The following is a 14,260-nucleotide window of genomic DNA, read 5'->3' on the forward strand; positions in this document are numbered from 1 at the left end:
AGTTGAGGGTGCCGGTCCCACACCTCCGGGAAGACGATGGGAAGCAATGGGTTCATTTTGAGAACCTACTTGCAACCTGCAACTGTGGGTGAATGGTTGTGGGCACCTTGATCATCGATGCCATGTAGGTACCAGTGGCACCCGCGTGCGGGAATATGTGGGATCACGACATGGCCATCACCTATGGGCCACCTATGGGCACCACGGGTGATGGATGCGATCCCTGAAGCGAGTAGATAGCAGGCATGGTTTGAGGTTGGATTGGCTAGGGTTGGACAGCTTGGGAGAGACGGCAGGGTTATTTCAATGCAGGATTTATGCACATAGGGAAATTGTCAGTGTTCCTATATCTGCAGATTAAGGGAGTGCTTATGGTAGCACTGGAAGGAGCGGATACAAAGAGCACGGACCCTCACGGAATGCATCTTAGATTCTCACTTCGAGATGAAGGGCCCGATTTCGAATTTGTACGGAGCATTTCTGGAAGTGGGGGACTGGGGTGGGTTTAGTCTGGCAAACGAGGGCCTGAGAGTATAATGGGAGCAGGATATGGGCAGGAGGATCAGGGAGGATCTGTGGTGCAAGATGTGCCGTAGAGCATTTAAGACCCATGGGAAAGAAAAGCATCAGAGGTGTCTTGTGGACTCTGTGGAAGCAATGATTCAAGGGAAATACTGAAATACTGAAACATCTAACTCAGATATGTCCGGCGCTGAAAGATGCTAGAACGAGGCTGCTGGGAGAAGTGATCAACAGATCTGCATCTTGGACAACGGATGACTGGTGGCAGGTTAATTGAAGACAACAAAACTCACATCACTTTAGCCTTGATCGAGTTGCTGCTGATTATATTTAGGAAATTTGACAGTTTGGACCTGGCACGTAAAGCTCTGCATAAGTGATTGAGGATTACACTGACCAGGTGGAGGACACTAATAAGCACCTGTATATTTTATGAGTGAAGATGTAAGTCGGTTGTAAAGGCTTTTCTATGTTGTAAATCCATGTAAAATGCAGACAATAAATAAAGGATAATAAAAAAATAAAAAAGACCTACATTTCCTGCCAGTATAAGCTACATGGTATTAAGCTACTGCATAGGTGGCAACATGATCCAGCACGCTAGACAGGGATGTTTGTGGTAGTAAGCTGATTGTGCTGGCGAGGGTGTGGGAAATACGCCCAATATTGGTATATGTGGTGGGATTGTCGGGTAGTGCAGATATATTCGGCAGAGGTACCTGGGTGGATTAAAGTGGCGGAAGGGATCTCTCGCCCTCTGAACACTTTGTTTTATTCAGTTTAGAGGAGGCAGAGGGGGAATTCAGGAACCTGCCACATATGGCGCATTTTCCACTATTAGCAACTAGGGCAGGTTTTGTTGGGACAGTGGAAGAGGGCGAGGCTACCCAGCCTGGGAGTATGGGTGGCGAAAGCAAAATAGACACTTATGTGATGGAAGAATATCGCAGCTGCCCACCATGGAGGTAGAGGCAAGTTGATTGGGCTTCACTGCGATATAGCACAATATCCACAAGTGTAGCTTTCCCTTAGAAACTCCAAATCACACTGGATGTTTTATTTTGTAGATAATTTCAAGGCGATTTTGGCGATATACAATTCCCTAAGTCACAGATGGAGGAATTGTAAGGGCAAACTAACATGCGTTCCTGGCTACTTTGAACATGCCCCGAATGCCAGAGTTGGTGTGCTGGTGGAGCGTAAAATTAGGAATATGGGTAATAAATTACATGTTGCCAACTTGCACTTTTTATAAAATTGTCAGAAAATTGCCATACGGCTGTGCAGCATGGTGCAGACCCGGCAGTTGCCTTATTAAATTCCCCCTGATAAGCTGAATCTGTCATGGCAGTTGCTAGTTAAATTATTAAGTTTTGCCACATAACTAGTTTTTGTCAAAAATGTAACAGAACAAAAGGGGATTGCAAATGGGAATTGCCATATGTTTGCTCAAGACTCCTAAACTAATACCTAGCGATAGGCTGGATTTGGGATGAAAGAGAGAAGGGCAACTGTCCAATCCTATTTGTGAAACCTCTTGCAGGGTACTCCAAGATTGTAAGCTTGATGGTGTCTGCTATACAAAGTGGAAGGCACTATGAGGAAGAGAGAGAACTGCTAAAATTTACCATCGGGCAGAGCTGCTGAAAATTACCATCTGACAGCTGTCAGGAAACACCAAAAGGTGACTTTGCAGAGATTGCCTCGGGGTGGAGCAGTCTATTTCTGGAAAGGCTTAGAAGCTGATTGGTCTTATAGTGGGGAGCTGGGGACCATCCTTGAGAGTGGAGTGACCAGACCCCTGCGCTGTCCTTCCAGGGGGTCCTGAGATGCAGCTGGCTTTCATGAATTTTAAACAGAGGTTTTCTATTTAGGTTTTCTTTGCAACCAGGGTGCAGGTTTATCTACTGGCTTTAAAATCTTTCCCTTTATAGCGGGCAGGGGGTTGGGGGGGGGGGGGCAAGACTGTAGATCCCTAGCCTGTTTAGTTAAACAATACTAATTTAATGAATTCCCCTTGGCAGAAGACAGGGTGATTTTTGTTAAAATTCTAAAATTGAGAAAGCCAATTTCTAGTGTGCGCAGACAACTATAGACTAATTTGATTGGGTAATCCTGCATGTTCAGCAACACAGACCTTTAAGTGGAAAGGGGGGGGGAGAGGGAAGGGGGGGGGTTGGAGATCCAAAATTACCAAATCATTCTAATGTTTTTCAGACTTCCCCAACGCAGACCAAAATATGGGGGTGGGAGGGTCTGAAAAACAAACTACTAAATCACCCTGTGTTTATTTACTGCTAGCCTTTTAAGCACGGAGGAAAACCAGAATTGTACAGCATCGCAAAGGTAAAGTGATGTTATTCAGGGACCTGTGTTGGTGATCATTTATTTTGAAATTTGCATAAAGTAAAATATTGCGATTTAAGTTTTCCAATCCAAATTGTGTGACTTATTTATGTTGAGAGAGGTTTATTCTGTTGGGCCACGGATACAGTGGTGTGACATTTTGGTGATAGGGCTGAATAAAAACTGATTTACAGTTTATTGTGCAACACTTAATTTGGGGAGGGAAGGAACTCACTGTGATGGTGGCCTCAAAAACCCATTACATTACCAAACATTAGTTTAAATGGGATTGGACCCTTTTTGATGGGTAACATCTTGCAGATTGGAGAGACTTGTGGTAGACATTTGTATTCATTAGCATCTTTGCGTTTGGGAAGTTTACACAAAAAGTTGGTGTCCACCCAGCGAGGATGTGTAGTCTGAACAGTAGGATGCAGCCCGATGTCAGAAAAAAAGAGCAACTTTATACAATTTTCTTTTCAATTTTGAAAGATGTTGAAGCACAATTGGCAAATAAACAATTACTTAGAAATACCTAGGGTTTCATACAACAGTTTCAAAACTGTCAGACAGGAGCTGGGTTCTTACATGGAAATCCAATGCTTGTTCTTGAAAGGCTACCACAGTATCCATGCACGTTAGGCGGAGCTCTCAAGCTTACTCACCATTTGTGAGAAGGCCATACAGTCCTGTTTCTTTCAATTTGAATTTGGACACTTATGTTCCTAAAATTAAAATGAAGAAAGCAAATACTAAGGGCCAGAATTCAAAAGGGGGTGGGGCGGACTGGATGGCCATTTTGCGCTTGGTTGGTAGCAATGCATGGTATAAATCAACATAACATGGAAACTGGAGAGCTCTGCATTAGGGTAAACTGAGATTACGCCCACGAAACAATCAAAAACTGAAAGTCTGCAGAAAAAGGGGTTACATTGAGTTGCTACGTGCTGCATTGCCATCAGCGCTTAAAACAAGTAGCTGAAGCAGATTTTGCTTGTAATCACAGGATGGTCTAGAGCATGGAACCCAAGGCTCAAGGTGTGTGTGTCTCTGTACTTGCAGTGTCAAGGACTGGCAATGCACTATGTGCGAAACCTGAGGGTGCTCTCACTTGTAGACCATGGGGATCCTTTGTTCAGGTGGCCAGCGGAGGGCCATCGTGCTTGGATCCCGACCCTGGGGGCGGACGAGCGAGGATCAACTAGGCAGGAGACTGCGTGAGAAGCACTGTTGGGCGAAACACATTATCCTTTTTTATGCATACACTGCTACCCGACAACCCCTCTGTCTTTGAGGGATATTGTCATCAGAGTCCCGTCTTACCCCAACGGAAAAGAAGACTGCTGTACCATCAGGGGGAAACCAAGATCATCCCAAATGCAAATGTTACCTCTCCTTCTGTGAAACGTATTTCTCAGCAACCTTACGTCCAACCCCCCTTTTATGACAAAAATCCACCCCATTTTTTCTTTCCCTTTCATAGGACACTACAGCTTCCACAATTCCATTTCTCTACTAGAAAACCAAAAGACAGACAAGGAAGAGCGGGACTAAGAGTATGAAGATTACAAATGGAAAACACTTTGAGAAGCAGAGAACAGACTATCACTCTGACAGTCAGCTGTCCCACTAATAGAGATAGGCAGAGTCAGGCAGACCCAACCCTTACCAAACACCTTCAGACAATTAACATCTCGCAGTTGCATAAAAGGAGCCTGCAGGGGAAGAAAAGGCAGTTGCTCTAGGGAAGCCAGGAGGGAGGCTGCAAAGCCGAGTCTGGCAGAGGATCAGTATCCAAGTACCAAGCACTCTGAGAGCGAGCTGGCAACGCGGGACGGTCTCTAGAAGCCATAGAAGAGCTGCTCAGAGCGGGATATGTCCAGGCCAGTGCCCATTCCTCTGGGGCATTGACAAACAGAGGAAGAGTTGCATTCTGGGAAAAGTCGTGCACTGCCTCCTGGGTGAACGACAGTTCGGGAGGAAAGCCCTACAAAGTAGTATCTGCTTCCCTCCCAGGTGAACAAAAGAGTGAGGTAACAGGGCAGGTGGTGAGCCCCTGACCTCAGCCCAAGAAAGCACCAGACCCTGGTAAGAGGAACCCAGGGGCATGTGTGGGTGGAGCATAACGCAAATTAATGAACCGAGTCAAAAAGCATTATGGGACTGGTAGTTTTTTTCAGCTAAAGATTAAAACCTTGCAAGTACTGTGAGTGAGAGATCCGAACACCGTCCCCCCACCCCTCCCGCCCCAAGTCATTTCAAATTGTGGTTTAGATATTTCTTTTGAATTTATTTGGACATAGACCTGACTTTGGGGAAGGGAACCCTGAACAGTCTGAAGACTTAACTGAGAGAACTATTTTGTTTTGGGAACTTTGCGAACACTCAGGTGAGAGACCTGGGGCACCTACAGTGAACGGTTGTGGTAATATATTCTTGGTTAGGAACTGAAGTGCTGAGAGGGGCTGATTTGCATAACCTGAGAGCCTACCCCTACCGCCTTGTAGAATCTAGAAAAAAAAGCCATACTTCCATCCAGACTTTGAACATAAAGGGTGCATCAAATTGAATTACTCATCCCTGTTCAGAGTTCTTGTATAAGCTTATGCCAAGTAATAGGTTTTATTGGTTTATTATAATTTTGGACTAGACTGACTAGGACTGTTTTAATTTCTTTCAATGGTCGAGATTATGCACATAAGGACTAGTTAGGTGTTTTTCCAAACCCCTTGAAAACTGTAACACCCTTGAACTTGCTCTTTGTGTTGCGTTCTTACTTTTGATACCATGAGTTCCTCACAACAGGCAGGCTCTCTGGAACACAGTTAAACCAACAAAGCATTTCACATGGTGAAGCACACTGCCTTGCCAATGCACATACGCAGCCATCATATCAGTTTCCATATGGAATCTCAGGAATTTGGCTGTTCTCAGGGCCTAGTCTCAAAGTGTGAGTTTCTTGCACATACTACAACACGTGTGGTAAACGGAGTCCTTGGAAGTTAACAAAAACGTAATCTAATCTACAACTTGATGTGTCTGGGTCTCACACAATGAAAGTTCTAGGCCTTTTTGCATGTTGTGGTGATCTTATATTTTACAACAGTAGGGTAAAAGCTCAACATACCAGAGTGTTGTAAACAGGATCTCCCATCGTTGCTGCACCGAAAGCCCCTTGGACAGCAATGTCTTCCATCGTAGCAGGATACCGCCTATCAAACAACAGCATGTTACAGGAGCAGACCAGGGAAGCAGTAGCATTACAACCCCATAGCCCCCAACCCCACCAAGAAAAAAAAGGCCCAAGAACAGACTTCAGAGATGGCAACCCACACATTTCCTGGGATTTTCCCATAATTCTAAGATGAATAGGTGAAGCAGTAACAGGATTTTGGAACATTATGGTGCTCCTGGCAATGGCATTTAAAGCAAAGCTTACTCGCCATTTACTAATATCATATTTGACATTCTGGCTTTACTTTCGATAGTACTCAGGGACATGTTCCCTGGAGGTCCTAACAGAGTATTCAAATTTAGAATAAGAATATGCATCACAATAGCCGAGACTACTGCCAGGCCCCACCCCTCAAACGTATCAGCCTGCTGCGAGGCTAGTCATTTTTTCACCATCTAGTGGATGGAAGTTTGTTGCCTGAAAGCAGAATTAAACTGTCGTCTGAAGAATTAGAGGTGCCTTGAAATGGATGGCTGGTTTGGACCCCAAAAACATCTAACCTGCTCATTTGCATACATGCTTTAACACAAATTAATCTCCTTCGCAATATTTGCAATGCATTAAGCATTTTACTATGATTCTGCCCCAGGCCTATGGTCAAATTATGGTTTTATAACCATAGATTCGAGCCGCATTTTCCATTCAGGGCAGGTTCCAACATCAATCTACTTGGGACCCCTCAGCAATGAAGGGTCTATGCATGGCAGGCTAAACCGCAAAGGAACATGGGAAGTTTTGTAAAAAAAAAAATTTAAATGTCTCGACACAAATAGAATCCATATTCATTAAGTTGTTTGACATGTGCCTCAACCAACATACAATTGACAGGTAGGTGTCATTGTTAATTTCTCCTGATAAAAACCTTCGAAATAAAATGAAGAAAAAAACAAATTGTTCAAGAGACATGGTTATAATTATAAGGTGGCAAGATTTATGGGTCCTTGTCACTTCTACCCGGGAGGGCCCTTCACTGAAGCTAGGGAGGCGAGGCCACTACCCAAAAGTCCCCGTAGGGGAGGTGGAAGGCGGGACTTCACAGAGAGACTCCACTCACGGGGATAAGGACTCCCGTTCTGTGAAGGAACTCCACAACCCTTTTGCACCCATAAAATCCCTAAAGTCTGCAGAGAGTGCAACTGAAAGTACTACTTTGTGTTACTGTAACATTACCGCCCTTACTAAGGCTGGACACCACTGAGACCAAGAATAATAATAATGTAAATGTACTGGAAAGAGGTGGCCACGAGGAAGCATGAAGAGTACCTCATGGAAACAAAGGACTATAGAACTGTGCTGCGGTGGGCCCAGCTGGACAGATCAAAACAGAGGAAGGCCTGAAGGAAGGGAGAAGACGGCAAGGAGCCAGCAAAGTCCAGGAAGTTCAGCCTGGGAACTTGACAGCTGTGCAAAATGGTTGGTCATTGGAAGAGACACGGAAGAATGAAAGTGACAGAAGTCCTGTGAGCCGTGTAAGGAAGGCATGGTATCAAAGTAAGATACGTGATCACAGTTCAAAGGCATTTATCGAACTTTTATAAGGGGTGTGAAAAACAGCCATCTAACCCTAAATCTACGATGGGAGCAATGATTACTGTCAAGTAATACAGTCCTAGTGGAGTCAAGCCAAATAAAAAGGGCATATACTAAAAAAGAAAAGAAAAAAAAAACTATGGCCAATCCTCACCGCTAGACTACAAAATAGTGTGAGATAGTGTTCACAAAAACAAAAAAAAAAGTGTTTGCAAAATGATAAGTCAGGATGTTTAGGCCAGAGCCTCCCTTCATGTTTTAAACACAGACAAGGCGTGTCACTTGAGCACAGGACAAGGAGTGACACTTGAGCACACCACACTCGTGGGCTTCTCCGGCACGAGGTCACAGTTCTTTTCACCAACATCAGAGCCTTCTGTGCCAAAGTCTCTTTAGTGTAAAGTCTCTTGACTTAGAAGACCTGCTGTCCCATAAACAAAGAAAAGTTCCTTTCTCAATATTAACGTAGGGTGATTATTTTTCACCATGGATCCCCCTCAGCCGGACCAACTTTAGTTTACAGACAATCGAAGACTTTCGAATGTGCACAGGATTCAATGTAACCCGCTTCAGGATCACTTCGATTTTACAGTTCAATAATTCCTCCCTGTTCAAAAAGGGAGGGGGGAGAGGGCACCAAACAGACCTTTATCTGGTACCTATTTTGGTTTCACAAAGCACAGTTTTATACCAGTTCTCTTACTTCATACAATGTTGCTGCTTGCAACCTTGAGCACAATGCAGTCCAGTCTGCCATCAGGTTCTCCAACTCACCGGCTGTGCTGAACTCGTTGGCGTTGCTTTGCAGTCAGAGTCAAGGACGGTACCATGGTGGAACTAAAGATAGGGCATTATAAGGAAAGGGATACCGCCTCTCGTCTTTCGGGGTCCCACCTTCAATCCCCGAAGACTCCCATCCAGGTGATCCTCCAGCACTGGTCCACCCCCAGGAACTGGTTCCAATAGCGATGGCCGTGTCCTGGCCACCTATATGACAGATCCCCCAGGGACTAGCAGTTAAGACAGCTTCCAGTTTCTCACAGCCGGCAGCGAGCCGACTCACTCCAGTGCTGGGGAAGTCGAGGTGGTGGCATGACCTACGGGAGGTGGACTCTTCGAACCAACAATGACGCCAAGACCGCCAGACTGAGCCCTTTGAGGAGCCACGCAGGCGAACCAGAAAGAAGTGTTGAGCAAACAGCAAACCACCTGCAGCCCCAGGAAGAACCAGACATGCGCTCCCAACACAAACAAGACCAACTGTAGGAGACACGGGTGTGGTCCAGGAAGACCAAAGCTAGACAGAGTGGAAGTTGCATCGGGAATAATCTCCCCTGTCACTGTGATTATAGGGCAGATAAAGAAATGTCAAGTAATCCTCTCACTGTACTGATGTTGAAGAAAGTAAGAACCAAGAGGATAACATAAGTAATATCCCTTGTCAAAGCGACCACCAGAAAGGACCATGAAAAACGGTGCCTCAGGAGGAATCTCCCTCGTCACAAGGATATACAGAGCATAAGTACTTTCAAGTACAGATCTAACAAGATGGTGAACAAAAAGGGAAGACGCCAAGAGCCAATTAACAGTGATCTTCCCTGCTTTTGTAAGAGACAAGAGGATAAAGAAAGTCCTGATCTATATAGTTTTAGTTGATAAAGAACACTTGTTGGACACTCCGGCCAAACAGAGAAGATCCCTTGGAGCAATTAAAAGGAACTGTTAAAAACTTGTTACCAAGTACAGAAGCCACTTTACCAGAAGCAGAGGCAGGGTTAGAGCAGGGTAGAATTGGACAGATGACCGACTATTTGTTTGGACAACCACCCTGACGACGGACAACAGAGTTATCCATCTTTTAAGTAGGGACAACTCTTTAGTGATAGGGAAAGGTAGGCTGTTTTCTTACATGTTGAATAAAGATTTTGTATTGGAAATGCCCCTTCTTTGTCAGACTCCTGCTTCCGACTTGCTGCAAGTGCCAAATCAAATAACTATAGAAATGTGCCCGTTATGGTACATTAAGCAACACAACCATCACTCACATTCCCACCAGACACTGCTTATACACGCAAATTGAGTGCAAACTAGAAATGTCATATGTAATGTCAATAGTGATATATTAGCCATGACATTTTCGACATTATCGAAAATGTGATGTGTGAACTGTGCATTCCAAGGAGCCTACTGCTTATTAAGTCAGCTGTGTGTGGACCCTCCTTGTGTTAGTTATCTGCGCCCAACAGGCTGCATCTCATAACCCTTGCTCTAGAACCAAGCCTTTGCTACAACATACACGCCTCAACAATTTAGTTAAAAATATTTTCCAATGCCTGAATGACTCAAGATTAGATCAATATTATCACCAGTGGCACTCTTGATATTAAACTAAGATGATACAAGACCAACTAATTTCAGGTGTTAAGTTCACCTCACCAACAAGGACTTTGAATATCTACTCTACCCGACTGCTCAAAACAGTACGCTTCTTTACATAAATAAAACATTTTATGGAGTCCAAGGTCCTCCATATATATGGCTACACACCAGCTGCTCAATTTACATTAGCCCATAGAAAAAACTGAGCTGCTACTACTACAGATCAAAATCCCAAATTGAGAGATTCCATTTAGACAGATCTTAAATATACCCAAAGGAGTGAGCTCTAGCAGACTCATTAAAAAAAGTCTTTCTGGTCTAGCCCCAAAGAGCCGAAGTATTGACCAAAGAGCTGTAACTAGATGGCAACTTGTCAGTGCGTTAAGCTTGTGAGGACCAGGAAGGAAGTAGTTAAGGAAACAGTTCTTTCTACGGGTCTGGACCAGAAAGAGCACACGTGCCGGGGTGTTATCTAGAAAAGACTAATTGAACAAGAAATCAGCCTACTACACTCACTGCTCTAGGATCATTTAAGACATGTCGCAACAGAAACACTGGAGCTTGACCTGTGGTGAAGTCAGTCTGTGTTCTGTAGGTAAGTTGTTAGGTAGCTAGATGTTGGGGCCTTATATATGGAAAAGGCTTATGGAGAAGGTCCCAAAGCCTTCAAATGTACAAAAAATTGATGTCATTTTAGGAATGTCTGAAAAGAAGGGAGAGAAGCACACTGTTCGGAGAAGTCTGGATGAAGCATTCAAATTCCTTGATGAAAAGGAGAGGTTAACTTTCTGTTGTACACCTGAAGTTAGATGTTTTGTTTAATAGCAAGTATATCACCATCACTGAAGATAATATAGCAGTGATACAATAATACTGATGAACACACGAAAACTGACAAATTGCATTTTCATTTTTTATGGAAAACTGATGTAAATTGAAAATATGACTTTACGTTTTCGGCACTTTGTACAATTAGACAGATGTACATCAGTCTCATTTATCAGACCAAAATGATTCCTTGAATGATGGGGCAACATGCAAAAGGCATTAAGAATCCCCTGAATTGAGGGATAGGTAGTTGGTTAAAATGCAATTTACGATCATGAATAATAAAACACCTCTAATCATTAAAAAAGTGTCTACTGTACATTATTGTGCATACTCCGTTTATATCTTGCGTTTCAGTTTTACTGCCCTAGGTTACAGTCCATTTCGAATTCCAATACTATTTTGTTTAAAAAAAATAAACTATTACTGAAACCTACACATATGTCTGACAAAGGACGGAGGTTATATAATTCTGTTCGCATATGCAAGCCACCTATTGACAAGATCTGACAGATCCAATAACCCCAGGCACTCGCTCACCACTGTTTATAGTATTTGTATTATATGTAGATTTATAGTCCTCGTATGTTGGTCATTGTAGTTGAGTTCACAATGTGGTTAGAACAAAAAATGAAAGTATGCAATTTACTATATAAATCAACATTATTAAAGCTTCATCTAATCAATTGTAATTTCTCACTAATAGGATCATTCAATAAACACAAAATGAACTTACTAAAATAGTAGGAAAACTAATTTCTAGTCACAGGCACAACCATAAAACAGGTTAAAACACAGATTACCCAGGTGTGAGACTGCTCAGTAATGGCTCTTGGACTAAGCAGAAAGATCCAATTAGTTGCATAATAAGACAAGCCACTGTGGTCCTTGGGTTCTCCAATAGGACCATAGAAACTAGGGCATTTACAAATCTCAGGCGCGCTCAACCACGCTTTATGACGTAAAGCTCTGAGGGAATGCAAAACTATCTTAAGTCAAATTGGGTGAAGAGAGATTTAAAAAATCCTTACCTTGTTTACCAGGAGTGCTCCCACAAACCCTTTATTTGGTGAGGTAGGAAGGTTACCAACCCAAGATGAAAAATTGAGAATATACATTTTCTGGTACTGCCTAAATACAGAAGAAAAGTAACACTGCATAGAAAAGTATTGCATGAATTAAGAAAACTAATGGAAGGGAGAAATTGGATTTGCTCCACTTTATTAAATCCGTATTGACAGTTAGGTTTATTCCACCTATGGTGGTCTGTAAATTCCCCCATTTTAGATCCAATATCACATTTAAGACGACCTATGAAGAGCATGGTTTGGGACATTTGATTTCTAACGCAGCCATATGCCCATTGTCTAGCGAACATAGGTTTGAAAAATGCTTGGGGTTAATCATACTTGGAGTGCATCACTTGCCCAAACAAAATAGCCTTATATGAGTGGGTAGGGAAGGGAATATGCATTTTATGCATTCTTAGGGAAAACGTAAGAATGCCGCACCCCCCCACACCCTATCCAACTCTCCCTAATGTGAGGGCTGAGGCCCATTGCAGCCTTCCGAGGCCGTCTGAAAAGTTATTCGAGACGAGCTGGTAAAGTAGTCCTCGAAGCAGTCACAAGGCCTTATGGGTTGTGCGCTTTGACTTAGGTGGTGCGTGTGTGCCCTTGTCACCAGGGTGTGAACTCCCCATAACACAACTGGTGGTCTGTGTTGGGGCCCCAGCATCAGGGAACCTGAGGGTTCCGCCGAAAGGTCTACGGCTTCCAGGTCGGAGCCATGGATGCCGCTGAATTCCTCGTCACCCAAAGCGACGGCGCCAATCGGGAATGACTATGCCTGCATCGCCTAGGCTGCCAACCGTTTTGTCCGCCTATCCTTTAAATCGTGGGACGAAAGCTTGCAGGACTTACAAGAACGCTTGTCATGGTCACGAGGTAGACACCTATTGCAACGGGGATCAGTGACCTTCCACAGGAATTTGCCATTACAGGACAAGCAGAATTTAAAGGGTGTCCTCTCCATAGCAGAGGGAGACGGCAGCCAGATGAAATCGGGAAAGAGAAGGGAAAAGGAGATGCAGGAGATGAAAACAATAAACCCCGGCCCCTACTCTCCCTACTGTAAGGGCCTGCTCGGAGGGCCGAGGCCACGCGGGCGACAGACGATCAATACACCAGTCACCGAGTATAGGATGTCTCCAGCATCGGAAGTCCACGAAGTAGCCGTCAAAGAGAAGCAGTCGAAGATTAGACAACCATCAGTCGTGGGACAAAAGTAATTAATGAGCAATATTAACTCTTGCGAGCTCTGCATAAGGCAACCAACTAGTTGGGCGGAAAAAAAAACTGAGGGACCTCGACGTGAGGGATTTTGGGTGCACTACATGTCACGTTAGGAATAGTGTTAGTCACACCCATGTCGACGTCCCCTTTTGATCTTTGAAAGAAAGATGCAATACTCTGCGATTACCACTGGATGTCTGATCATATGCACAGCACGTGATTCTAAGCAGACTCACAGGCATCAAAAACAAAGTTTCAAATTCACCTTTTACCTTTAGCAGGAGCCAATGCAAAGATGGACAATTCTAAAACGTAGCTATTTTGCTTTTGTAAAATTCCCAAAGAAACCCTGCCCTCCATATATTGGATACAGACAGAAATGTCAATCTCCACTGTTAGCTTTCAAAGGCCTTGTGAGTTCCAAGGCTGCTATTCTGTAGTTTAAAGTAAAGGATGAAATTAGAAGCAGCTTGGCACAATAGGGAAATCCCACTTAAAATATCTAAGGTCTGAGCTTTGCTTTAGTACTAGTATTAAATCGTGTGTGCAAGAAGTACGTTGCTTACCACCAACGTCTGTTCATCATCGGTATCCTTCATAGATTGAATATTCCCCGCCTAACAGAATATTCAAAGCATGTGAATCTATGAAAGATCAAATACTGGAGAATAGATGATTTTATGGAATTAGGTTTTACAATCTGTCATAACATGTCAAATAAGATTAATTAAAATGTAAGATAATGAATTGATGTTTTAGCATTTAGATAATTATATAATCTGTAGTGGAGTTTTCTTTAGTGTTATAAAATGCGGTCATGGATATTTGTTTATCTGAATAAAGCTAAATAAAATAAGACAATATTAATCCAATCTATAGTCCAAACATGTGAATTCTGATTAGATTTATAAAGCACCTCTCATTTCTGGATTACTATAGCCCTTAAAGGCTAGGGCATCAAGGGCGTTTCCCTTTAAGTTTTATGATCTATCAATTTGAGAGATTGTTCAACCTTAAACATGTAGGTCAATAGCAAATTAGCAGAATAGACCAGATTGGCATTTAGTAGCATAAAAGGAGATTAGCAATGGACGTTGAATAGTAGGAGAAAGACATCCAGTTCTTT

General features: G+C 43.3%; 1 protein-coding gene across 4 annotated transcripts in view; it reads right to left on the reverse strand.

Annotated features, from left to right (window-relative positions):
• GRN (granulin precursor) overlaps window positions 1–14,260 on the reverse strand; it is a 906,558-nt gene that overhangs the window by 604,803 nt on the left and 287,495 nt on the right. For all 4 annotated transcript variants that reach the window (XM_069634286.1, XM_069634284.1, XM_069634287.1 and 1 more), the window contains exon 4: window positions 5,996–6,080. In XM_069634286.1, coding sequence (XP_069490387.1) covers window positions 5,996–6,080 — 85 coding nt within the window. The remainder of the gene's footprint in view (window positions 1–5,995; window positions 6,081–14,260) is intronic.

This window comes from Ambystoma mexicanum, chromosome 13 (genome assembly GCF_040938575.1).
Source record: "Ambystoma mexicanum isolate Mex_15411 chromosome 13, UKY_AmexF1_1, whole genome shotgun sequence".
NCBI lineage: Eukaryota > Metazoa > Chordata > Amphibia > Caudata > Ambystomatidae > Ambystoma > Ambystoma mexicanum.